Source organism: Mixophyes fleayi, chromosome 9, assembly GCF_038048845.1.
Source record: "Mixophyes fleayi isolate aMixFle1 chromosome 9, aMixFle1.hap1, whole genome shotgun sequence".
NCBI lineage: Eukaryota > Metazoa > Chordata > Amphibia > Anura > Limnodynastidae > Mixophyes > Mixophyes fleayi.
The window spans coordinates 33,431,617-33,456,842 of NC_134410.1; the positions used below are offsets into that span (position 1 = coordinate 33,431,617).

Genomic DNA, 25,226 nt, shown 5'->3' on the forward strand with positions numbered 1-25,226 from the left:
CACCTAATAACATAACATGACTGTGATAACAGAACAGGTGTTGCAAAGGCATTAGGGAGCCGTCGCTGGTGAAAGCTGCCGAATCTTACCAGTGGCCGTAACACTTTCTTTTATGGGTGAAGTGAGAAAAAGCCTCATCACAGGCGAAAACACTCCTTTCCGGGGACAATAGGATATTTTTGCTTTTAATAAGTTGGCTCCTATGTAACTATGTAACAATGTAACCTTTGTAGAATTGTAAAAATATTGAAACAGCTACTTTAATCTTAATACAGTCCTTAAAAAAATAAAAAACGAGAAGAAAAGATGTTTTACTTCGTTGAATTGACAATAGGCCACTTTAGGTTATCAGGTATAAATATTTCTAGCATTTGGAAGCCAAGTAGATTACACATTATCTTTATTGTGTGTTTGTTGCGCTGTATTTAAACATACAGCTACAAGCAAATATTGGAACAGTTTCTGGATAACAATCCTAAATGTGTCTTTGTTATAATTACATCTAGACTAAAAAGTGTATAAATACTGTCACGAAAACTTAATTGTGGGAGAAATAAAGTACAGTTCTCTTGATTGTTTTACATGTTTATTTTTAGTAAGTGTGGTTTTCTGAAAAGCTAAATAAAGAGTAGGAGATAAATGAGTTTATTTTCATGTGTTTTGATAGCAGACATAAAGTACCACATTCTAAACTACAAAATATATATTGCAAACCGGTTTCAGGCACATTTATCTTAAATACCTTTACTGCCAAACTGACCAATTAGCAAACAATATATAGATAATGCTCTGTATTGTAATCAGTTATAGTGCAATACAATACAACACAGTGTTCTAAGTGGGGGTGTATTCGGTGGTATGTTATACCGCCACTTCTCCTACTGCCTTCATTGTAAAACTATCAACCTCCATTGACTTACATTACCGATACATTTTTCATACCGCTACTTCTGAATTTCCATACCGCTACTCTCTAAATTTCCACTTAGACCACTGATACAATATTTATGTCTACTCTGTTGATTTGATGAAAATAAAGGCATTTTATTGAAATCCGACTGGTGACAGATCATCATCAGCTATTTATATAGCACCAATAATTTTGCAGCGCTGTACAGAGAACTCACTCACTACAGTCCCTTCTCCCATTAGGGCTTACAGTCTAAATTCCCTAACATACACACAGACTAGGGTCAATTTGATAGCATCCAATTAACCTACTAGTATGTTTTTGGAGTGTGGGAGGAAACCGGAGCACCAGGAGGAATCCCACGTACCCAGATCATACAAACTCCACACAGATAAGGCCATGGTCAGGAATCCAACTCATGACCCCAGTGCTGTGAGACAGAAGTGCTAGCCACTGGGCCACCATGCTGCCCAGACAGATGCTTAGAGTTTACTAGAGGACAGCTAAAACTAGAAATGATTTTATATAAACATTTGATGGATAACATTTACATTATCATAGAGATGTGGCAAGCATCAAGCTAACAATTTTTTTCTTTTTTAATGATAGAAGATTCTACTTGTGATTAGCTGGCACTACTTTGGATATATAAAAAGAAGAAAATATCTTATTTTATATTTAATGAAGCATGAAATGAGGTTTTTGTGGCATTTTATTTTTGTTAAATGTTTTCAACAATTATATTTTTGTGTTATTTATTTTTCCTCTTGTAGGATAATGGGCAGGTTTCTTATGGATCCCTGTGCTTTATTCTGAGATCACTACAGTAGCAAAGTTTCTACTCTAGTGGATCCAGTATTGTTAATTACCCCAGCACCAAAAGCCTAGGAGTTCAGGGTGAGCAGCATTGCTTTTCAACAAAGGGCTGGAGGCCTTTGGGAAAGTGGGAACACTGTTGTCTATCCCCAAAGAGACACCACACCTGCACTGACCAGACTGTGGCTCGTTTTCACTAGGGCTAGGGGGCCCTACGCTCATGGTCTCCTTGTTATAGTGGAAAATACAAAAGTGGAAGCTGCTCAAATCAATTTATAGGCCATAACAGGTGCTGAAAGGGTGGGGTTATCCTGCAAGGAACATACACACAACATTTTTTCCCAGCACACTGCTATAGCCAGCAACAGATCTGCCATTTCTACTGTAGATAAAAATGCAAAAGTCTTTGTTGCACACATTTGCAAATGTATGTTTAAGCCATCCTGCCAGTGGAAAATAGCCTGTCTAACAATGGGACTTGGAAAGGTGTCATGATGCCAGTTTTTTTTTAATAATTATCATTATAATTTTTTTTTACTATACAGTGCAGCATCTATGATTGTGATAAATGTCATTCTTATGCACTTAACTACTATTCTGTCTTGTATGTTTTTCCTGCTAGTAGTAGTTAGGTCCTTTCAGATCTGCCTATTCATTAATTTAAGCCAGGATGCAAACACAGTAATTTAACTCACAAAGCACAGAAAACATGTGTTGCATACTTTTCATTAATTTGTCATGCGTAGTACGATTCTATCAAGATGCCATCTGGTGGCAAAAAAATGAATTGCAGGGAATTTTAATGTCATGCTTTGAGAAACACATTTGACGCAAAACAATGTTTTCTTAAAGAGTGTATGAAGTTGTGCACTTACTACAGCTGTATAGTAGTTTTTGCAAGGAAATCATTATTTGAAATAACTCAGATAATATCTTTGAAGGGCATTTTTTTCTATGCACAACAGATTTCCTGTCAGTAAGCAATATTATTACATAGAGTATTTTGGAGCCTAAAATGATTTTTAGAAGAATTAAGAGTAGCTTGTCAGTTACAATGACAAACATTTTATTTCCTGTAGTATACATTACATATACATTTGGATGTGACACAAGTTGTTTTAACCTATAGAACCCATAGTATTGTTTTATGATACAGAAAGCAGCATTGTGATTTAATTCACATGGGAACAGTTTAAAGAGGAAATATCACATTTATTTAATGCTTACAAAGAGTTTTTCAGTTCCAATATAAGAAGGTTTCCTAGCAATATTGAGATTCTCCAGATTTTCCAGAATTGCCTGTGATTCCTGGAGCTGTGTACAGTTATCTGACTGACTGGTTATTCACCTATTAATCAAAGTTCCTATGTTCAGTCTTTCTGGGGCTGCCGCATTGTCTCCTGTCTTACCATAATGCGTTATATTGGGATAGTCCACTACAGTTCATTGTAGTATTGTACACTGAGCCGCCATAGTCTGGAGAGTATTCGTAATAACTGTTAGTGTTCAGCCGGTATTATCCAAATACACTACAGTCTGTGGGACGGCTTGTTTTTTGCACCCCAGGGCCTGATTCATTAAGGATCTTAACTTGAGAAACTTCTTTTTTCAGTCTCCTGGACAAAACCATGTTACAATGCAAGGGGTGCAAATTAATATTCTGTTTTGCACATAAGTTAAATACTGACTGTTTTTTCATGTAGCACACAAATACTTGATAGCTTATTTGTACACTGAAATTTAAAGTTGATATTTGTGTGCTACATGATAAAACAGTCAGTATTTAACTTATGTGCAAAACAGAATATTAATTTGCACCCCTTGCATTGTAACATGGTTTTGTCCAGGAGACTGAAATAAGAAGTTTCTCAAGTTAAGATCCTTAATGAATCAGGCCCCCAGTTATTATGTATATCATGAGTCTCTATGAGAGTAAAGCTTAAGCCATGTGACCACATATTTCTGCTTTTTACATTTTACAGATTCTAAATGAATACAAATTTGAGTTTTTACAAACCATCTGCAACCATGAGCATTTCATCCCTCTAAACCTGCCCATGACGTTTGCCAAACCCAAGCTGCAGAGAGTGCAAGGTAAAACATGGGACATTTACTATAATACGTTATTATTAAGTATGCTTTATTTTACTGAACAGTTTCTCAGTTTGATCTTTGTTTAAAAAAAACCACTAATGAGCGGAAATAAATGCTCTTAGTGACCATTTCTTAATTGATGTGTAATTATGCTTGACAATAAGAGAGACATTGATACCATAGAACCAGTTCATTGTACATCCAGGTAGTAGTACTACTCTTGTTGTGTGTCTCAGAGACACATTTATCTAATATTACCACTCATCTTACTTCTTTACTTGTAGGTTACAGCTACCAGCAGTGAGCTATAATGACTACACTGCTGGACATTACCAGGGGAAGCCATTCCCCTCAGCCATGCTGAATTCATGTATTTCAGCAGAAGTTACTAAAATGCACTGGTCCAGAGCAGAGATACCTGTTCATAGCTGTAACTCAAAAACGATGATGCAGACAAATCATGACTATAATAATATAATAATCAGAAAATATGATTTTGATACATTAGAAATAACAGGATCAACCACATTTTTGGCACCTCTCCTTGCCATAACTTGCATGATTACTACACGTACTTAGTGCTCCAAAATACCAGCTGACACGGATGGAATTCTGTGAATTTAATTATCTTGTGGTGTCGGGCGTCACTGAGGGCATTAATCTCCCTACTGACCACCGCGGAAGGGTACAGGGCACGGAGGCAGCATGGGTGGCAGCTACATGAAGCCCCCCCCAGCTGCTGCCAGGCCACATACTCCAATAGTGATGTCTTTGGTTACAGCATTTGCACATTTATTCACTCATAAATTAAATGATGTGTGTTTTGTGTTGTTCTTCTTGCTGAGTAAACAAAGACATTTAGTTCATAAGCTATTGTAGGGTAATGCAGACCTGACTAAGTGTAGCCAAAGAGTGGAATTATTCCATTGTAGACTATGGTTTGCACAACGTTACCTAAAACCACTTTTCAAAGTTATTGGGGGTGTTCATTTTAACACAATCACCCCGGTAGCCTGCAATACCCCACTAGCTTTTTGAATTTAGGTTTTGAATTGTTGAAAATTTTGCTCTGATACAGAAAACAAAAACAAATATTCCCCCTGACCTCAGTGATGGTTCTGATTCCACAGGGCCAGCGTTATTTAAAGTAATAAATAAATGAGTGTGAGTCTTTGTTTGTAACCTCCTCCCTCCCATGTCTCACCCTGTCTTTAACTCCCGAAACATCATGCCTTTGTCTTTAACCCTTTCTTACCTCAACTCTCTGTTTTTGACCCTTCCTTAGTCTATGTATGTTACCCCCCCCCCCCCCCCACCACCACATGCCTCCATTACAGCCCCTACCCTGACACACACACACCTGGTGCCTTTTAAGTTAACCCCACTCTAACCTTATGCCTTACTTTATAACCTCCCTCCACCTCAGCTTTCAATTTTAACACCCATCTTACTCAGCTCTCTGTTTTTAATACCCCCCCCCCCCCCCCAAAAAAAAAAAAATAATACAGAGCACACAGAGCCATTAACACTTATCCCACATCTCAGCTTATCCAGCTCCATCTTCCACAGTGATTGTTCTGCAGGTCTGTTCCTACTCTGTAACCAGTGATTTTACTTTACATTTCTGGATTTTCTAGTTGAAAACCCAAAATTTCGAGCAATTCCTGGTCAAAAACTCAACATTCCTGGGAAAAATTCAGATTAGTATATTAAGTTAAAATATTCGGATAGGTTTATCAACTTACATATTTAACATGAAAGCTAACAAAACTGATCTCCCGCCTCTACGTCCCATGCTGGCTGCAAAGCCTGCTCGCTCCCTGTTAGTTAGATTAACGGCCACCGTCTGACCATGTACAAGTTCTTTCGCTTACCACCTCCGTTTCCGTCATCGTCATACCACACAAGTGATCACAGGCGGAACTAGCGAGCTGTGGGCCCCGGTGCAGGGAGGCGGGAAGCAGGATACCAGGGCCCCCAACCCTATGCGTCTGCTGTTATCTCCATGGGTCCCGTTGCACTGCACCTGCTGCACCAATGGTAGTTCCGCCCTGCAAGTGATGTCACTAGTCTTCCCCTTGACTAGCTCCTCCCCTTAATCTTGCACATGCCATGCAGGTACAGAGGGTTATGCACGCTAAGCCACCCTCTTACCTTCAATTAAGTACAACACATTAGAAATCCCTTCCTCTAGGCCTCCTTCCCCTCCCATGATTCTGCTGTCTTAGGACTCACCATCCACATCACTCAGGTCACCTGACATGTCAGTCAGATTCGGAATTGGGAATTTGTTTGGCAGGCAGTCAGATGGGGAGGACAAGACATTCCCTTTGGCATCCCCCAATGCGCATGAGCCACTTTTTTTTGTAATGAATTAGAAGTGCTATGGCCAAAATTACAGATATTTTCAAATTTCCCTGATAATTCTTCATGATGACCAGAAATACTGAAAAATGTCAGTAAGTAGAACAACTCTCTGTAACAGTGTTTGGCTCCTCCAAATCACCTATGGGGAGGGCAGAGGGGGAGGACAAAGAACCTGTACTGAAGCACCTCTGTGACCCAGCTAAAAAAAACCTGGCTTATCTGGCATCAAAATAAATATTGAGGCTCCTCGAGCACCCGTAGTGCTGGCATCTATGTCTCAAAGATGCTTTGCAGAGTATTGTTATTACCCTGACTATATTCTGCGCTAGATTTCTACCTTGTACATGTCCCTACTGCTATTAGGTGATGAGCTATTTGTACGCAATATATGTTGTCTCATTCCATTTTTTTTATATTTGTACTTTTTTTTTTCACAAATCCATTAGATTTGTTGTCATATGCTGTGGAGCGGTTCTCATCTGTAGGTAGGTTGGTTTGGTAGACTCTAATGCTGCCATATGCATTTGCCAATCCATGCTTCTGTCACTAATATCGCTAACAGTGCAGCAAATTGCTAGATATAGCTGCTCTTATTACTAATAAAACTAACTAGGCAATTTCATGGCCGATTTTATTTCTTCTGGCAATACCTAGTCTTGCAGTAATCAGTGAAAACAATCATGGAACAAGCCACTTGTACAATAAGAATTGGAATTGAGGAGGGGTACGTCTGTATGAGTTTGGTGTCACAAATTCCATAACGAATATTATATTTGTCAATATGGAAAAATATAGCTCAAATAATGCCACAAAACTTTCAATAGAAAATGTCACACTAGAGATCTTTAGAGTTGGGGGTAAATGTATCAAACTGAGAGTTTTCCGTCAGGTTTGAAAAACCAATCAGATTCTAGCTATCATTTATTTAGTCCATTCTACAAAATGACAGGTAGAATCTGACTGGTTGCTATAGGCAACATCTCCACTTTTCAAACTCGCCGAAAAACTCTCAGCTTGATACATTTACCCCCTGGAGTGCTCTTGTGTCACAGTGAAACAGTGTTTCCCATTAAATTTTAGGTCTAACTTCTCAAGCTTCCAAATGTAGCCTCTTGGTAAAATGACTTGTGCCAACAGCTTGTGCCCGTGTGCCTATCTACTTTGAGTATCAGTTTAGCAAGGTGTAGGAGAGAAGAGACAAATATAATGGAGTTTAAGTTATCTTAGTCACCTGTGTTTTACACCTTATTGGGTATCGCAATGTAAGCAATTTTGCAATGTATTGAGCATTAACTCAAACATATTGTTTAAGATAAGTAGTCTTTAGTTACACAATCATATTTTATTTTAAGTGTACTACGTACATTGGAAAAAAAACAGTCCACAAAGTGTAGTTAAATATACCTCTCCATATTTCTGCCCAGAGTTATGTTCATACAATTATCTGTACCTAATAAAAACGGAATGCACCTTAGTACTTGATCCAAGTCTCCCACTTGCTCCCTTCTATGACCCTAGGTAGTCACTAATAGCTCTGTTCCATCTTATAGCGGTGTCTATAACCCTAATTACCAGCAAATTACAGCCAAATGGACAACAGATAAGAGACCATGGGCCCGATTCATTAAGGAAAGTAAAAAAAGCAAAAAAAAGAGTAACTTTGCACCGTGGAAAAACCATGTTGCATTGGAGGGGAAGGTAAATTTAAAATGTGATGGCAGACTGAAACATACAGGGAAAATCTGAAAGTCATAATGTTTTTAAGGATATGCAATTGTTTTAATCATAAAACGGGACAGATTCCATATATGTTAAAAGTTTACTTTGTATTTTCCCTGTATAACTCCAAAAGTATTTTTATTAAGTTAGTGATATCTAAAGAGAACTATTATTTTCCAGTTGTTTTATCCTTATGTAATTACATATGTTATAAATAAAACCAGGCAATTCCAAAACTTTCTCTATAAACCTTAATGTAACATCTTAGTTGCATAGATTTGCTAATATATGTTTAATTCATCACTCACGGTGAAGGTGCCTTATACATATATGTGCACATTTTAACAACTGAAATATCTGCTTTTATTATTTTGTTAAATACAGGTTTTAAGCAAATACAGTCTCTCTTGCCTCTCCATTATACAGTATATGCACCTTGTTACTGGTTATAATTTGAATCAACTTGTCTCGTTTGTAGTACTGAATTCTTTAGTGACAGAGCAGATTTATTTATCTTTTATTTGTCAGCTAAACTGAAAATAACCTTTCAGCTGCTTTGTATAACAGCTCAGTGCACTTACCAGATCTCTGTTTGGGACAGAGTACTTTTGTACAGCAGCATATTTGAATAAATATTTTATCTCAAGTACATTATACACACTCCATGCTATTCTCTTTTCTACTTCTCCCTTGAAAACATGATTTGTAGCTTTTTAGTACAATCTCATTGCTGTTGATGTCGCCTACAGCTAGTTAGAAAACGTCTCTCTCTGTCATAACTCCATTTTCTCTCTCTCTCTCTCTCTCTCTCTGTCTCTGTCTCTGTCTTCTCTCTCTCTCTCTCTCTCTCTCCCCCTCTGGTTCTCCCTCTCCTCTCCTCTCTTCTCTTCTCCTCTCTCTCCCTCTCTCCCCCACTTCTCTCTCTCACCCTCTTCTCTCTCTCTCTCTCTCCCTCTCTGTCTCTCCCTCTCTCACCCTCTTCCCTCTCTCACCCTCTTCTCTCTCTCTCACCCTCTTCTCTCTCTCTCACCCTCTTCTCTCTCTCTCACCCTCTTTTCTCTCTCTCCCTCTCTCACCCCCTTCTCTCCCTCACCCTCTTCTCTCTCTCATCCTCTTCTCTCTCTCGCCCGCTTTTCTTTCTCTCACCCGCTTTTCTCTCTCTCACCCTCTTCTCTCTCACCCTCTTCTCTTGCTCACCCTCTCTCACCCTCTTCTCTCTCTCACTCTCTCTCTCACCCTCTTCTCTCTGTCTCTCTCTCACCCTCTCTCACCCTCTTCTTTCTCTCACCCTCTTCTCTCTATCCCCCTCTTCTTTCTCTTAACCTCTTCTTTCTCTCTTTCTCTCTCATTCTCTTCTCTCTATCCCCCTCTTCTCTCTCTCTCTTTCTCTCTCACCCTCTTCTCTCTCTCTCCCTCTCTCATCCTCTTCTCTCTATCCCCCTCTCCTCTCTCTTAACCTCTTCTTTCTCTCTCCCTCTCTCACCCTCTTCTCTCTATCCCCCTCTTCTCTCTCTCTCCCTCTCTCACCCTCTTCTCTCTCTCTCTCTCTCTCTCTCTCTCTCTCTCTCTCTCCCACCCTCTTCTCTCTTTCACCCTCTTCTCTCTCTCAAACCCTCTTCTCTCTCTCTCTCTCCTCTCCCCTCATTTTACCTGAAGTATAACCTTTTCTAAGAAAACTGTGTTTTTAGACATTGCCCCAAGACCATGGTCTTGGACACCAGTGAACATATAGCGTGTTAGTAGGGATGCATTTAGAAATGTCTGGGCACCACAACACAGTTGTGCTGAGGCCTTTTATACACATATCCACCAAATATCTGCTCCATCCCCAGTCACTATCCAATAAGACAGAGTACTAATTGCACTAGTAGCATTCTGGCTTAGATTGAAGCTTAGAGTAATTTTATCCTCATTATTTTTCAAATTATATAGCTGCTTTTATAAGTGTGCTATGAAGCCATATTAAGCCCATACTTTAATTAACATTTTTCCACTGGGGCAGGACACCCTGAGATGCCAGACCCCATAACATTCACAGCCTGTCTCCAATTTAGGGGAGAGGAAACTCAAGCCATTGTGAGGCTCAGATAGATGCTTTTCTCATCCCATATAAGGTTCTCCTGAACAGAAGGCTTAGACAATACCTCCTCCGACAAAACCTGTGTAGAAAGATAGTACTTCTCCTTCAGAAGCAAGCAGGGTGACAGCTACACTTATTCCAGACAGTGTACCCTGTACTCTGGAGAACTAGGCAATACAGTGGGTTTCTTCAGAACTTTAACATAACAGGAAACACAAGAGAACTCTCATCAGAAGAATGAACTGGAAACAATGAGTGGTTTATATATAGCTCCACTCTGTGGACCTGAAGACAGGAGCAGGGTCAGTAGTGGATCCAGGGGTGGGGGGGGGGGGGGGGCAATCCGGGCAATCGCCCCCCCTAAGAGCAGTGTCAAAACTATAGTGGTGTACCCAGCAGCTGACAGACAGGCAGAGAATCCTGTCCAGCTGCGCCGATAGTGTTTTAACACAATCAGCACGGCGAAGCTGCATTATCTGCTTACCTGTAAGCTGCCGGAAACATCATTATAGTGAGCCGCCGCTGGAAGCCCCATGCTTCTATTAGGGAAAAAAAGGGGACGGGGCACAAATCCCCCCCCCCTAAAAAAATTCTAGTTCCGCCCTTGAGCAGGGTTGGGGGCTATCAAGCATGATTAAAATAGTCGCTCCCAGGGCTATATAGGCAGGGGTACTCATCACTGTAATAGGTTTACATTTTAGTAGGAAAATGAAGAGTCAGTCATTACAGTTTTCTGGAATATCCTGCATCACCCTTACATAACCCTGTTTTCCTAAATCAATTTTCTATCTGGCAGAACTCTCATTATGCTGCCTGTAACACTAAGGGTTAGATTTACTAAAGGTCGGTTTGCTCAAACCGCCGCTTTTTGGCTATTTTTCCGGCGGTTTTGAAACCACCAGATTTACTAAAGCCCAAACCGCCGTTAAATCGGCCAGAAAGTACATTTTTCAAAACCACTACTTTACAAACCGCCATTCCTATTTTAACAATGATAAACAGCCCGATTTACTAAGCTGGGGTTTTCAAAACGGCCATCCAAACGGCCAGAATAAAAGAGGTGGTTGTGAGTGGCGAGATTGCTAAGACTGCTGCTGTTTGAGTTATTTTGCCATTCAGAACATAAGAGAAAGCATCATTGACATTATAAATATTTGGAAAATCATTATGTATTGATAAAGGGACAAAATTAATTTAATAATAACTTATGAGAGAAATTTTTTTTTTATATATTTTTTTTTAAAGGTTTAGCTTTTTCAATCCGCCATACATCGCCAGTCATTTTACATTGAAGCCTCAAGCAGCCCAATAGTAAATGCGGTGGTTTGGACCACTAAACCGCCGGTGATGGGTGGCGGTTTCAAACCGCCACCAAACACGATTCTTAGTAAATCTAGCCCTAACTGCTAATGGTTTTGAAACTTCTGACACTATTTTGAAGTGCTGAAAAATACTTTTACTTTGTGTGCTTGCCTGCAGATATGAATCTGGAATGCAGTTTGACTGACGATTATTGTAAACATCACTTTCTGGTTGGCCTCTTGTTGAGAGAAGTATTGCAGGCCTTACAAGAAAACTGCGACATCAGATACGCTGCCATCTCAACTTTGAAGCACCTTCTAATTAAGCATGCATTTGATAACAGATACCAGCACAAGGTAATGAATTTTAAAGTTTGTCTAGTAGGTCAAGTTTTAAAAGTTTTTACAAAGATGAGAGATGTGACCCAACGTTCTGTGCTCGCACTGAACAGACGGATCTTGTCCACTATGGCCAACCGCGTGTGGTTGAAAGTGTTCTTGTTGGTCAGCACTCCAGATGGGCAACATAATTGGACAATGCAATATAATACAATATATGCGAATAAGCCTGAAGGCTTTGAAGTCATTATTACTTATTATAAAGCTGACCACAGTGAGCACTTATTTACCTGATACTCTAAGGTATTTAAGTGCCCTTATTCAGATCACTTCATTGAAACACAACTTCTGCCTTTTAAAGTTGAAATATTGAAACTACTTCATAACAAAGTTCGATAAATTTTAATATTGAAAAGCAATAATTTTTAATGGAAAGTAAATTGTTGCCAAACCCTGGTGTTTGCACAATGTGCAGTCTGCTTGGATCTCTCAGTATGTACACTTTTGTGCATTTAATCTGTTAAAGAAGTTTATAAAAGCATGTATGAGCTTTTTTTAAGTTTTATACAAGCACCTATATATTTTTATTTTATTTATTTAATTGTTTTATAATTTTTTTTTAATATTTATCACCCGCTCAGCAATTCTACATCTAAAGTGGTGGCGCAATCATCAGACCCAGGAACATTTATATGCACAAACATTGCATTAAAAATAACACTATAACTTTTTTTGATGTTGTGTACAGGGATTGGTGTGGGTCTTTATTATAATATTATTATGATTATTACAGTGTCTCTTGTATCTATATATCTTATAGAACCAGCAAGCAAAAATCACCTTGCTTTACCTTCCCCTGGTGCGAATGCTGCTGGAGAATGTCTCTCGATTCGCTAGCAAAGACACCTTGTATCACTGCACAGACATGTCAGCTTCTGTAAGTAATCGTTCCCAGAGAAACACTGTCCAGCAAATCATTCTGTAATAGAGACGTTAGACCAGCAGAGCCTTCCATCATTACTAGCTGATGCTGTACTGTAACATTTTATTGTTTTATTATCTCTTTCTAAAAGGACATAAATGAGATGTCTGTATTGTTTTCTTTTTAGTAAATTCATATTTGTCAGTTGATAATATGTAATATATAATATTATTTGCAAACAACAAGGGCCGTTTACAAAACTGCAAACTTGCTTCTCTGTCTAATAAACGTATGTTTTACCCTTAACATATTGACTGAACTACTGGAATGGGGGGCAGCCAGACAATTGAATTTGGCTCTTGGTTTCCACAGTATCACATACAGTCGTATGTAAAAGTTCGGGTGTGGTTAAACTGTGCAGAATATTCCGACACCGAAGACACCTACATGAAAAAAATGTAAAAGTGTAAAAAAACGATAAGCATTTAAGCAGACTTACCTTCCAAACGACTGTCTAGATCTCCGATCGCAGCGCCACGCTCCCAGCAACTTATTCCGATACAGACATGTCCAGCACCAAACTCCGATGTTATTGGGACCTGAATAAATGTTTAATTAAAGCGGCAATGGCGGGACCCCTCAGGTTAAGTGTATAAACACTTAACCTGACATTGCCGCTTTAAATGCAGATTTACTCAGGTCGCAATGACATCAAAGTTTGGTGTCGGACATGTCTGTATCGGAATAAGTTGCTGGGAATGTGGTGCTGCGATCGGAGATGTAGAGAGTCGTTTTGAAGGTAAGTCTGCTTAAATGGTAATCGTTTTTTTACACTTTCACATTTGTCATGTAGGTGTCTTCGGTGTCGGAATGGTGGTAATCGTGAAAACAATTACCACCGAAAAGTTCAGCCACCCTTAGATGAATCGCATGTTTCACTGAATCTCTAAGGGAAAATATGTTAACAGCCTTGCTAGATTACATCTGTTATTAACCTAAATATGGCGTATTTCAACACATTTGAATACGCAATTTCTATTTATTTGCTGAATGTAACATCCTAAAAGAATAAAATATTACATGTGGCATATGCAAGTTTGGGCACACTTCCAGTTCATTCATTAATATTTTTGTTAAATCCTCAAAACTTGATTGAGGAATTAAGCCTTAAATTAAGCCAAACAGTACAATCCCAGAGGTGAAGAAATATGACCCTCAACAACAATGGATTTCTCCAAGCAGCTGACTGAGGATTTAAACATAAAGATAATTGACAGTTACAGTTAAGATAATTTAGGAATGCTATAAAAAGATATGCTTCCAACTTGGTATTTCCACTGTCAGAAACCTCATTAAGACATGGAAGATCAGAAGAACTGTTAAACTAGTCAAGATCTGTAAGACCCATAGGGGTATATTTACTAAGCTGCGGGCTTGAAAAGTGGAGATGTTGCCTATAGCGACCAATCAGATTCTAGTTATAATTTATTTAGTACATTCTACAAAATGACAGCTAGAATCTGATTGGTTGCTATAGGCAACATCTCTACTTTTTCAATGGTCCAACTAAAGATCAATAATAATTCTGGCAGACCAGAGTCAGTGACGAAATTGAAGCTGCAAAAGGGATTCTATATTTTAGCAAGACCTCAAAATTAACAATGGATTATTAAAGTTATGAAAGAATATTGTTGAAATTCTCTGGAGAGATATCAAACATGTAGGACATGCAAGGAGATCTACTTGACAGAACTGCTACGCAGTGATTTAAAAATGGTGATTTAAAAATAGTATATATTAATGTTTAATGGTAGTATCGAATACAGCTTATGTACCCCAATATGTTGTTCAACTAATGGAAAATTGTATTCACTTGCAGGCATCAAGGGACACATTTATCTACAACTTCTCCGCTCCTTCTAACAGATCAAGCTTGATCATGGACAGAGACACCGGTAAGTACTTCCCTTTCACTGGTTGTGTTAAAGATAAAGTAATCATGTACAAGTAGAACAGATTAGCCTGTATGTGCTGGTGAACTTTACCTAGAGCTGATCTTGCTGCTTTAGAGAGAAGTTGGTAGCTACTGTGTATTTTGTGTATATAAATTTGCCCACTGTAGTGTATATCATACTAGCATTTTGCGAGAGTCTTACGCACTCCCGGGAGAGTGTGGAAATCTCCCAGATCTGCCCACTTCACTAGGAAGTGCCCTACTTCCTAGTGAAGTGGGCAGAATTAGGTCCCAAACACAGCGATTGCCGGTGATTTGCGGCGTTTGGCCCCATCCCCCGCTGTCAAATGACGCGTTTGTGTCATTACGTCACAGGGGCGGGTCCAAAATGACACGCATTTTGGAGCCCTGCCCCCCCATCACGCCCCCTCCCCCAGCAGGCTCCTGGAAACCTTTGGTAAGTAGGGTGTATATTATACACATCTGTCGTGGACTTCATCTGACTTGCTAGTTTTTTGTTTACATTCAGCAAGAACTTTGCATATTTCACTTATTAAATGTCTAAAATAGCAATATAGATTTATTGTAAGCAACTCAAAGCACTCTTCAATGCTCACCAACTCTTGTTACCTCTTTACATCTACATGTGACGGACTACCATAGAGTGACTCCTCCTCGCTTCTCAGTTGTTAAGCAGTTGCTGTAAAGTCAGCCCAACGTAATGTATTGGTGCTATAAAAAATACTAAACACTAATAATAACAAATAACTAGCAAAGTTCCCTTTTTGCTTAAAACAAGTTGTACTGTATCTTCCTTAATAAAACTCCATATGTCTTGTCTAAATAAGTGAGCTTTCCCCTGAGCCATTAAGAGACACAGCTAACAAGTTGATTGTTCAAAAGTGACAAACCTGGACATTGAATTAAAGTTTACTTTCCTGTACAATTTTCAGTTATATCAGATGGATCACCTTATATAAGAAAATGTAACAATTGTTAATGCTGACCTGCCATTCATGTAAGAAACTGTTAAAGAAAACTAGTGTTATATAAGGCTTATTTACTATTCTGCAAAGTGGAACCTGTAGTGTAAATAAGCTTTCTTGATATCGGGGACCTAGGCTTGCAGATATCCATCCGTTTTTATGAGTAAGTGCATTACTTTGCAGGCCAAGGTGGCAGCGCATGATTCACTATCTGATGGGAGAATGAATAGCGTTCCTTGCTGTGTACGGATTAGGTGCATGAGAGTGCCAATGTCTGCACCCACGTGCAAAGATTAGATTTTGTTTAGCAGAGCCAGATTACATTCAGAAGCTGGAAAGTGCACATTTGTGTGTGTGTGTGTGTGTGTGTGTGGGGGGGGGGGGGGGGGGTCCTGCTTGTGGGAGTGTGAATAGTTTTTTCTCCCCGCAGAAAAACTTGACTTTTACACCCCCTCTAAGAGGTTTGGTGAGGTCCTATACCTTTAAAATAAGGAAAACAGAATATTTTCATCTACAGACATAGATCCTCTGCACTCTCCATGTACAGACTGGGGTGCAAGAGGGGGTTGCCCACATTGTATAGACAGAAAAACAGGGATACTCTGCACTCTCCAAACACATAATTAATACTGTACTAAATACTGTTCTATATTTAAAACAGGGAATGTTAGCCCCCCCTAGCAGACTCTTGCTGCCGACGGCTGCACAGTATGTGCAGGTCCGTCCAGCCGTGACAGGCAGGGACAGTGTGCTGCCCGGCTGCTCTGACTGTGTTTAAAACACAATCAGAGCAGCCGGGCAGCACACTGTCCCTGCCTGTCACGGCTAGACTGACCTGCACATAGTGTGCAGCAGTCGGCAGCCTAAGATGTTAGAAAGGGGCGGGGCCTAAATTCCCCCCCCCCCCCCCCCCCCTAAATCGCCCCGGGTACAGCATTTTTCTAGATCCGCCCCTGCAAGAGTCATGGGACTTGCATTGTATAAACAAAAACAGGCATAGATCCTCTGCACTCACCATGTACAGACTGGGGTGCAAGAGTGCAGAACATTTTCATTTAATGAGTGAGGTAGTCGTAAAGTGAAAGTAGTTTAGTCACATCCCCCTTTTACAGAGATGGTTCCAAAACCAGGATGTGGGGTGCACCTCGAAAAGGCATTTGTGGACAATTAAACACGATTGTGCAAATAAAAAAGTAGGGCCAGGTTTGCATTTTGTGCGATTGTTAAATGAGTTTCATCAGTTCAGCTGTTAATGATTTGTGGGTATTATTTTACTATCCCTTTAATAGTAATATTGTATAATACTTTCTTGTTTTTCACAAGGTTACGGTTCACCTTATTCCAGTGGCTGTGTCATGAAAAGAGAAGACTCACGAGGCTCCCTCAGCACAGAAGGGATGACTGAGCACAGTATGAATGGGGAAAATGTAATGTTCACATCATTGGATCCATTTTTACAGACTGTAAATTTAGTCTGACGCATTACAGAAGAGTTACAACCAGAAAAGTGACATGTTTCCTAACCCATATAGATGTATTTACTGGAAATGAGTGAATCACATGTTACTAATCTACCACCTGTAAGAAATAAACCCAGGGATTATTTTTTTAATTTAATTTTAGAACATTGAATCCAGAGGTCCAAGTAACATAACAATTCTTATTCATAGAAAATACAGTTTACATTTTAGTTTTGCTTTTAACATTTCATAACCCACCATTCACTCAGTCATTTATACTAGTAATTATGAACAGAAAGAAGCCTTTTCTCAGGAATTGAGTCCTTATTAAACAGTCAGATGTTGCCACTGTTATCATCTTGATTGATAATTATTGCAGCCCATCTTTTCAAAACAGTGCACTAACTCCATTCTAGATGAAATGTGTTTTGAAGTCTATAAAATGACAAAGTCGTCCTCAGACCATTTATTACGCTCAGTCCACTAGCTATTTTGTCAGCAAACATTTCAATAGATTTGTGGTTGTTTTGATTTTTATGTTGAGTTTAGTGTCTTTTCGAAGGTAGATTCTTGTGAAAACTGATTTTAATTCAGTATTCTAGAATTTCCAGTTTTCTTTGAACTCAGGAGTACATGATATTCAACTTTTGAAGTATTCACTCATTTCTAGATATTACATGTTTAACAACATGGAAAGATGTCACTGTTTAATTTCTCCGGTCCTGCTACTCCTAAGGGGCAGATTCAGTTAGCTGTAAGATGCCGCTGGGCTTCGCTTCGATGTATGGCTGCTCACCTTGTTGGCTAATACATGTCTATTAGACTCGAGGGAAAATGATCAGAGATTTTAGTAAAATCTAAAAGCATACTTGCCTACTCTCCCGGAATTCCCGGGAGGCTTCCGAATTTCGGGGAGTGCTCCTGGACTCCCGGAAGAGTAGGCAAACCTCCCGGATTCGCCGAAATTCACGACATTGAATGGCGGGGGCGGGGCTTAATCACGTCATTAGGCCCCGACCCGCTATTCAATGCCGTGAATTATAGTGGGGACGGGGCTATGGTGACGTGACAACGTCACCACGTCCCCTTCTATCCCCTGTCACATGACTTCCCCCGCAGGATCGCCCGGGTGAGAAGTTTTAAAAGTTGGCATGTATGTCTAAAAGCGATGTGTCTCCACAGACATCACGACACCTCGCAGCCAGTTGAATTCCCACCTAAGGGTCCTATATGTCACTAGCCTTTTAGGGTGCACAATGTGGGGCTCTTATAGATAGGTAGTGTAAAGATGTGACTTTATAATGTTAGTAGTTAAACAAGAAAGTCACATTATCCTAATTGTACATAATATAATGTAACGAAGTGTAGATTTACAAGACAGAATGGTGTCTGGACAGCTATTAATAAATGTAAAAGTTGCCTTTTCAATATAAAATGTCAATAAATTTAAAATACAAATACAAAGTAATTGAAATTGAATCCAGTTAAATACAAACATCTGTTGTTTCCGAACAAATCAAATGGGAATCTTGTTTCCTGCAGTAGTCATGTGATTTACAAATGTAAATGTCAGCTAAGTAATGTGAACAGACATCCGCAACTTCATATAATATAGCTGTGCCGCTAAGGATTTATACCATAAGCAACCAGCCAATCAGAAGCGGCTATATAGTGCTGCTGATAGTCATCATCATCATCATCGTGTGTCATTGCACCTGCCCTCACGGGAACACACCCTTACGGTACTCGGTGTACCTGCCTTTTTGGTCCAACTCTAAATGAGTCCCTTTGTTTATGCGCTGAGTGATCACAACATAGCATTTCTTTCTTTCACATATATTCTAAAACAAGACAAATCTTATTGGCTTGTGCACTGTATCAAGTGCCTGATTAGCAGGCGCAATAATCCATTTATTACTGTCTATCAACAAGTATAGTCTTACCCTTGCACAGTCCCATTAAACAGTTAAGTGCCCCTCTTCCCTTAGTCTCTGATGCATCTGGTTACGTGTGTGACAGTTTTGATTGGACGTAATAATATTTGGTCTATTTTAAAAGATTGTTGATTGAAGACTGTGTTTACAGAGATTGTGGTGACTCATATATTTTATTCAGTGATGGGTTAATTATTAAATTTGCTGTATAAATCCCTATCCCACATTGCAATAATGGGTAAGTTATTAAGTATGTTGTATAAATCCTTCTCCCACATTGCTATAATGGGTAAGTTATTAAGTATGTAGTATAAATCCCTCTCCCACATTGCATTACTGGGTAAATTATTAAGTATGTTGTATAAATCCTTCTCCCATATTGCTATAATGGGTAAATTATTAAGTATGTTGTATAAATCCCTCTCCTACATTGCTATAATTAAATATGTGTATATCGTCATGATGCCACTCTTTGCACAAACGTTTGCATGAAGTATAGGGTTTGGAATATAAAGGGTTAAATCATTTCCTAGCCTGGGTAATAGTAGAGAAAGTGGTTTGTGAGCAGTTTAGTTTGCATTTAAAGTTGAATTAGTGTTCATCATACCAATTAAACCATGCCAGGGGGTAAATATATCAAGCTGAGAGTTTTCCGGCGGGTTTGAAAAACCAATCAGATTCTAGCTATCATTTATTTAGTACATTCTACAAAATGATAGCTAGAATCTGATTGGCTGCTATAGGCAACATCTCCACTTTTCAAACCCGCCGGAAAACTCTCAGCTTGATACATTGACCCCCATGTCTCCATATGTAAACACTCCATCAGTTTCCTAAGGGATGACTTTTGGTCTAATAGTTGACTGTACTAAGATTAGACCATAGGAATGCTGGGAACTGTTGTGTGGCAGACATACACAATTTAGTTTATTCATTGAGATCGACTCATTTCTTTGTGTCAGGCTACATAGGTTGTATTCAGTATCTGACCAGCCGTCTAACCCTCAGACTGACCTTGTTGTTATGTGACCTTTCTAGATACGTAGAAGCTCCACCAAAAGCAGCGTGTCCCATTATAGCAGACTGGACTCATACGAAATTAAGAGTTTACTCATCTGCTATCTGTACATCGTCAAAGTAATGTCAGAAGGTAAGATTCATTCAGCCCACTGTCTTTCACACAAATGACTAGCTAAAGTACACACATGTGGTGTGTACTTGCCTACACATGTTCTGTGCTATCTATTGGCACGCGTACATGTAGTTTTTAAAACAAACACTATGTCCAAACTTAGCAGAGTCCCAGTTGTAGCATGAAAAGCATCAAAAACACCACTTTAACGCGTTTCGCAGACAAACAGTCCGCTCTCCAGGAAACTGGTGTGGAGTGATTCCAGAAATGTTTATAACGAGTCTTTTGCTCTCTGATAAATATTCACAATGTTGCAAAAAAGATTGTTAGAAATGTATAAAATAAAGTTTTCCATATGATCTCTATCATTAAAATATTAAAGATAGAGATCACCTCTAAACATGTAAATAGTAGTGGATCAAGAGTATTAAATAATCTAATTATACCTCTATTTGTTTAACAAACCAATCCATCAATGGATATGAATAGGTAGATTAAATTCTGCATTTGTTTAGTTAATTGAAGAGCAGTCGGCTTGTTGTCTTAGCGCTTTTCACATAATTAAACATGATTTAATTACATTAGCTTTCATTATTCCTTATGTGTTAAAGAGAAAAGAGCTGCCTGTTTGTACAAAGTTATAATAGGTTGTTAATTAGTTGATTAGGCTTTCATTATTTTCTCTGTTGTAGGGATGCAGTATAATGCAGTACTAATCAGTGTCTGTTGGATTGTGTTATTTAAATCACAAGTTCACATGTTTAGAGATTCAGTGTGAATCAATGCACAAACCTAATTGTGAATTAAAGAATAAAGTACTTTCAAGGTAGAGAGTGGAAATTGTTATCAGGTAAATTTTCAACTTGACTTGAGTTAGGTTAATCTCACACATTCACGGAACTCAACAGAGAAGGAGTAACCTCAGACACAGAAATATAATGATTAATTAAGAGATATAGGGGTATATTTACTAAACTGCGGGTTTGAAAAAGTGGAGATGTTGCATATAGCAACCAATCAGATTCTAGCTCTTATTTTGAAGAATGCACTAAATAAATGAAAGCTAGAATCTGATTGGTTGCTATATGCAACATTTCCACTTTTTCAAACCCACAGTTTAGTAAATCTAGCCCATAGTTTTAACTTTGACAGATACAAGCAGTCTAAATGGTCAGTAGACTAAATCCCAGAAAATACACTTTCCAAAGCCCATTCTCAATGGGAGAGCTTCAGGGTACCCAGATGTGGTCCACTGAAGCGATTTTCCAAGCACTGCCCTTGAGATCAGTTATCATGTAGCGGCAAAGGGCAGCAGGACCATACAACAATAGCCATTTCAATGTTTATTTCATCCAAGGCTACAGACTGTCTCAAAATAAATCCCTGCCTTGTATATGTATGTTTAGGAAAAAAAGACACCAAACCATCCGTCACAGAAATACATGGATATGTAATGTGCAATGGAATTAGTATTTAATAATAGAATAGTGTTTTCCAATGACATTGGTAGATTAAAACACTATTGTGAGATCAGTTCATTAAAGGGGGCCTCAGAACACACTAAGGCTAAATTTCACACATGGCAAATCTGGAGTAATAATTATATCAATCTTAAATCTTAGTGCAAGGATATCTGTGTAAATAAAAGACAGAGATAATTGTGAAGTGTGATCTGTTGTACACTTTCTATATCGCTAAAGCAGGATCTAGATAGTCTGACCTAATGGATATGTTATAGAAGTTTGTCTTATGCTTATGCTTAGTAGAAAGTCAATGATGTAACTCATTAAACTTAGTGGACAAAATCTTTGTTTCGTCAAACCTTTGTTTTCTGGCTCTTTAATTAATTTATATTTTTAGATTTCAATCTTTACTCCTAATTCTAATATAGTATTTTAGTTAAACAATTGGATAGAAGAAACTACTGCTAGCCACAGCAAGATTTTAAATAACTTCATAATAATATCATCATCATCAGTTATTTATATAGCGCCACTAATTCCGCAGCGCTGTACAGAGAACTCACTCACATCAGCCCCTGCCCCATTGGAGCTTACAGTCTAAATTCCCTAACATACACACAGACAGAGAGAGACTAAGGTCAATTTTGATAGCAGCCAATTAACCTACTAGTATGTTTTTGGAGTGTGGGAAGAAACCAGATCACCCGGAGGAAACCCGCACAAACACGGGGAGAACATACAAACTCCACACAGATAAGGCCATGGTCGGGAATCGAACTCATGACCCCAGTGCTGTGAGGCAGAAGTGCTAACCACCTGGCCTCTGTGCTGCCCTAGACAATGCACTCAACATTAATCAATCCTTAATATCTAAATAAACTTTTCTTTTTTATTTTATTTTCTAGTGAGTGCAATCACTAATTAATCTCTAAAAGTCTTTTTTTGTAACTATTCATGTCTAAGAACAGGGGTCAAAGTAGGCTGGTAGGCGGTTGTATGTCTTACAGCATCCACTACTGATTTCATTGTAAAGTTATCAAACGCCATCAATGGATATGAATAGCACTTACATTTTTCATACCGCCATTACTAAATTTCTACTTTGACCACTGTCTAATATCTAACGATGTTGAAAGTATAGTTTATTTAGAATTGCACTTGCTATGGAGGTTAATACTGAGCAGGCACATTCAGAGTTCGTCAGAAACCTCCTATAATGCAGCGTTGACCATATGTGAGCTGTGGTAATAGTTGAACGCAGTTACCGAGCTGTCATGGTTGGATCTTGATAAAATCATCCTAAGATGCAATGTAAGTAGTTGTAGGTGATAAATGAATAGATACATGTACTTTAGTTATAAGAATGGTCATAGGATAGTCACTTGGTGTATAATACGCTGGAAATTAGTTATCAGAACGAGGTTGGCGATGGCACAGGAAATCTCAGAGCACTGACACAACCAACGCGTTTTAGAACTATCGGGTTCCTTTGTCAGGGCTTACTGCATTTAGACACCATACGCATTTATAGCGGTGTTTGTAAATTTGTAACTAACCTACAGTTAGCCCTTTCTGTGCTGTTTAAACAATATTAGTTTCAAACTAACAAATGTTAAATATTGAATATGAACATTTTGATCTGTATCACAAAAAGGAAAGAAAAGTTTTCATTTAAATAAAAAAAATACATTAACTCCAAAATGTACTTAAAGGCAAACAATTCTACTTCAATATTGATTCCCAGTGTGAACTGATTTATTCATTGTAAAAAAGCCACTTAGGGGTATATTTACTAAACTGCGGGTTTGAAAAAGTGGAGATGTTGCCTATAGCAACCAATCAGATTCTATCTATCATTTATTTAGTACATTCTACAAAATGACAGCTAGAATCTGATTGGTTGCTATAGGCAACATCTCCACTTTTTCAAACCCGCAGTTTAGTAAATCTAGCCCTTAGTCTTCAATCTTGACATTCTGCCAGTATAATTCTCACCTCTTCTGGTTTGTTCAACTACTTCCATACTACAAAATAATCTTTTATCAAGACTATAATTGTGTAACAGTTTAAAATGTATTGAAAGATGGTGTTTAATGTTAAAAGGTGATGAAATATAGACCATTATCACAACCACTGAATCCTAACCGGACCTTAGCTAACCAGTCTCACCCTGGCTTACTGTAAAATTGGGGCAGTGAGTGACAGCTATATACATAAGTTCTGTACGCTCCAAAAAAAATATCTTTTGGATTAATCTACTAGTTTACTACCCGTAAATATTCCCTGATATCTTGTAACTATGTCTAATCCAACTGAAGACAGGATTTATAATACTCAAACAACTAATAATTATTTGCCACTAAAAATACTCTGAAAATTGCTTGTAGGGAGTTACAGCAGATATAGAAAAAATGATTGTTAGATGCAAACTGTTTACATGACTCACCAATAATAAAAAAAAATAATAAAAAAAAAAAAATGGAAAAGCATAAAAGCCACTTATTCTATTACAGTTAGATTTAAAATTATAATATTAAACATAATTTGTCGATAGATTTTAAACAGTTATACAATTATAATCTTAAGAGGAGGGGCAGATATATTATCTTATAACCTAAATGGAGTTATCAAATGTACTTAATTTATCATTGTACATTCAGATGATTTAGCATGCCAACTGAACCTAATTATGTTCACTGTGGCATCATAGGAATTCTGAGACAAATTCTGGGTGTTCCTACTCAGTAATAACCTCTGTAACAAATGTAAGTGAAAATGTAAGTTTCAGTGCATTATATACCATAAAATAATTTTCATCTACATTAATACTGGCTACTGTGTATATAATTAAAACCTTTAAATCATATACATTTAGTAAGAACTATATTAAAGTGTTTGAACTTTATAATTCTGAAATTATATTATGAATTCCAAATTGACTTTATGAACTTTAGCTAGACATTTATTTCTAAGAAATATAAACCCATACATTTTACCCTTATGTGCAGACTATTTTCTATTGTATTGAAATCTGAAGGTGCCGTATAAGATTTTAGTATATTGTTAGATGACTCGTGTATAAAATAAACATGCTTCCGTTATTGTTATCTAGTGTGAACTTGACGCTGTGAGCTTTGACTATATTAAACTACTAATCTACTAATTCATTTAAATAGCTTTATTATTTATATTGTACCTATACTATACATTATAAGAAAATTGAGTACATGGAATAACATAACATAACATTAATCAATATTCTTCTAGAGGGTAATGCTTTATTTTGTACCACGCTTAGTAGGAAGCATTTTTTACCTGACTATTGGTATAATCTTAGTGACTGGTACGGAGGAGCTGTGGAGTGAGCAGACAACTCTAGTGGCTTAGTGTTTATAGCATTCATGTAAGGTTGATGGAAGGGTCATCTTAAGAGGAGGGAGACACATGGAACAATAGAGGTCTTATACTGTGCTTCTTGTCCGATGTTCCGAAGTAATATCAAGCGGCGACTTGATAGGGCAGCAACTGATCGACATCCATGTTAAGCGAAGGCAATGGGGGTAGATCGGACACATGCTAAGGAAACCAGATGGAGCCATGGTGAAGGCAGCCTTGGATTGAAATTCTCAGGGAGCTCAGAAACGTGATCGTCCAAAGAAGACCTGGAGGAAGAACATTGCGATGGAAGCCCTGGCAGTAGGGAAGATGTGGAAGGAAGTAAAGAGGCGTGCTGGCAATTGTTCCCGATG

General features: G+C 38.3%; 1 protein-coding gene across 2 annotated transcripts in view; it reads left to right on the forward strand.

Moving 5' to 3' along the window:
* Positions 1 to 25,226, forward strand: part of DOCK11 (dedicator of cytokinesis 11) — a 216,527-nt gene that overhangs the window by 98,255 nt on the left and 93,046 nt on the right. Inside the window, exons 30-36 of one of the 2 annotated variants that reach the window (XM_075187236.1) lie at positions 3,709 to 3,820; positions 6,634 to 6,672; positions 11,466 to 11,644; positions 12,447 to 12,563; positions 14,428 to 14,503; positions 16,812 to 16,915; positions 19,921 to 20,032. In XM_075187236.1, the coding sequence (XP_075043337.1) occupies positions 3,709 to 3,820; positions 6,634 to 6,672; positions 11,466 to 11,644; positions 12,447 to 12,563; positions 14,428 to 14,503; positions 16,812 to 16,915; positions 19,921 to 20,032 (739 nt within the window). The remainder of the gene's footprint in view (positions 1 to 3,708; positions 3,821 to 6,633; positions 6,673 to 11,465; positions 11,645 to 12,446; positions 12,564 to 14,427; positions 14,504 to 16,811; positions 16,916 to 19,920; positions 20,033 to 25,226) is intronic. The other variant, XM_075187237.1, reaches the window with a different exon arrangement.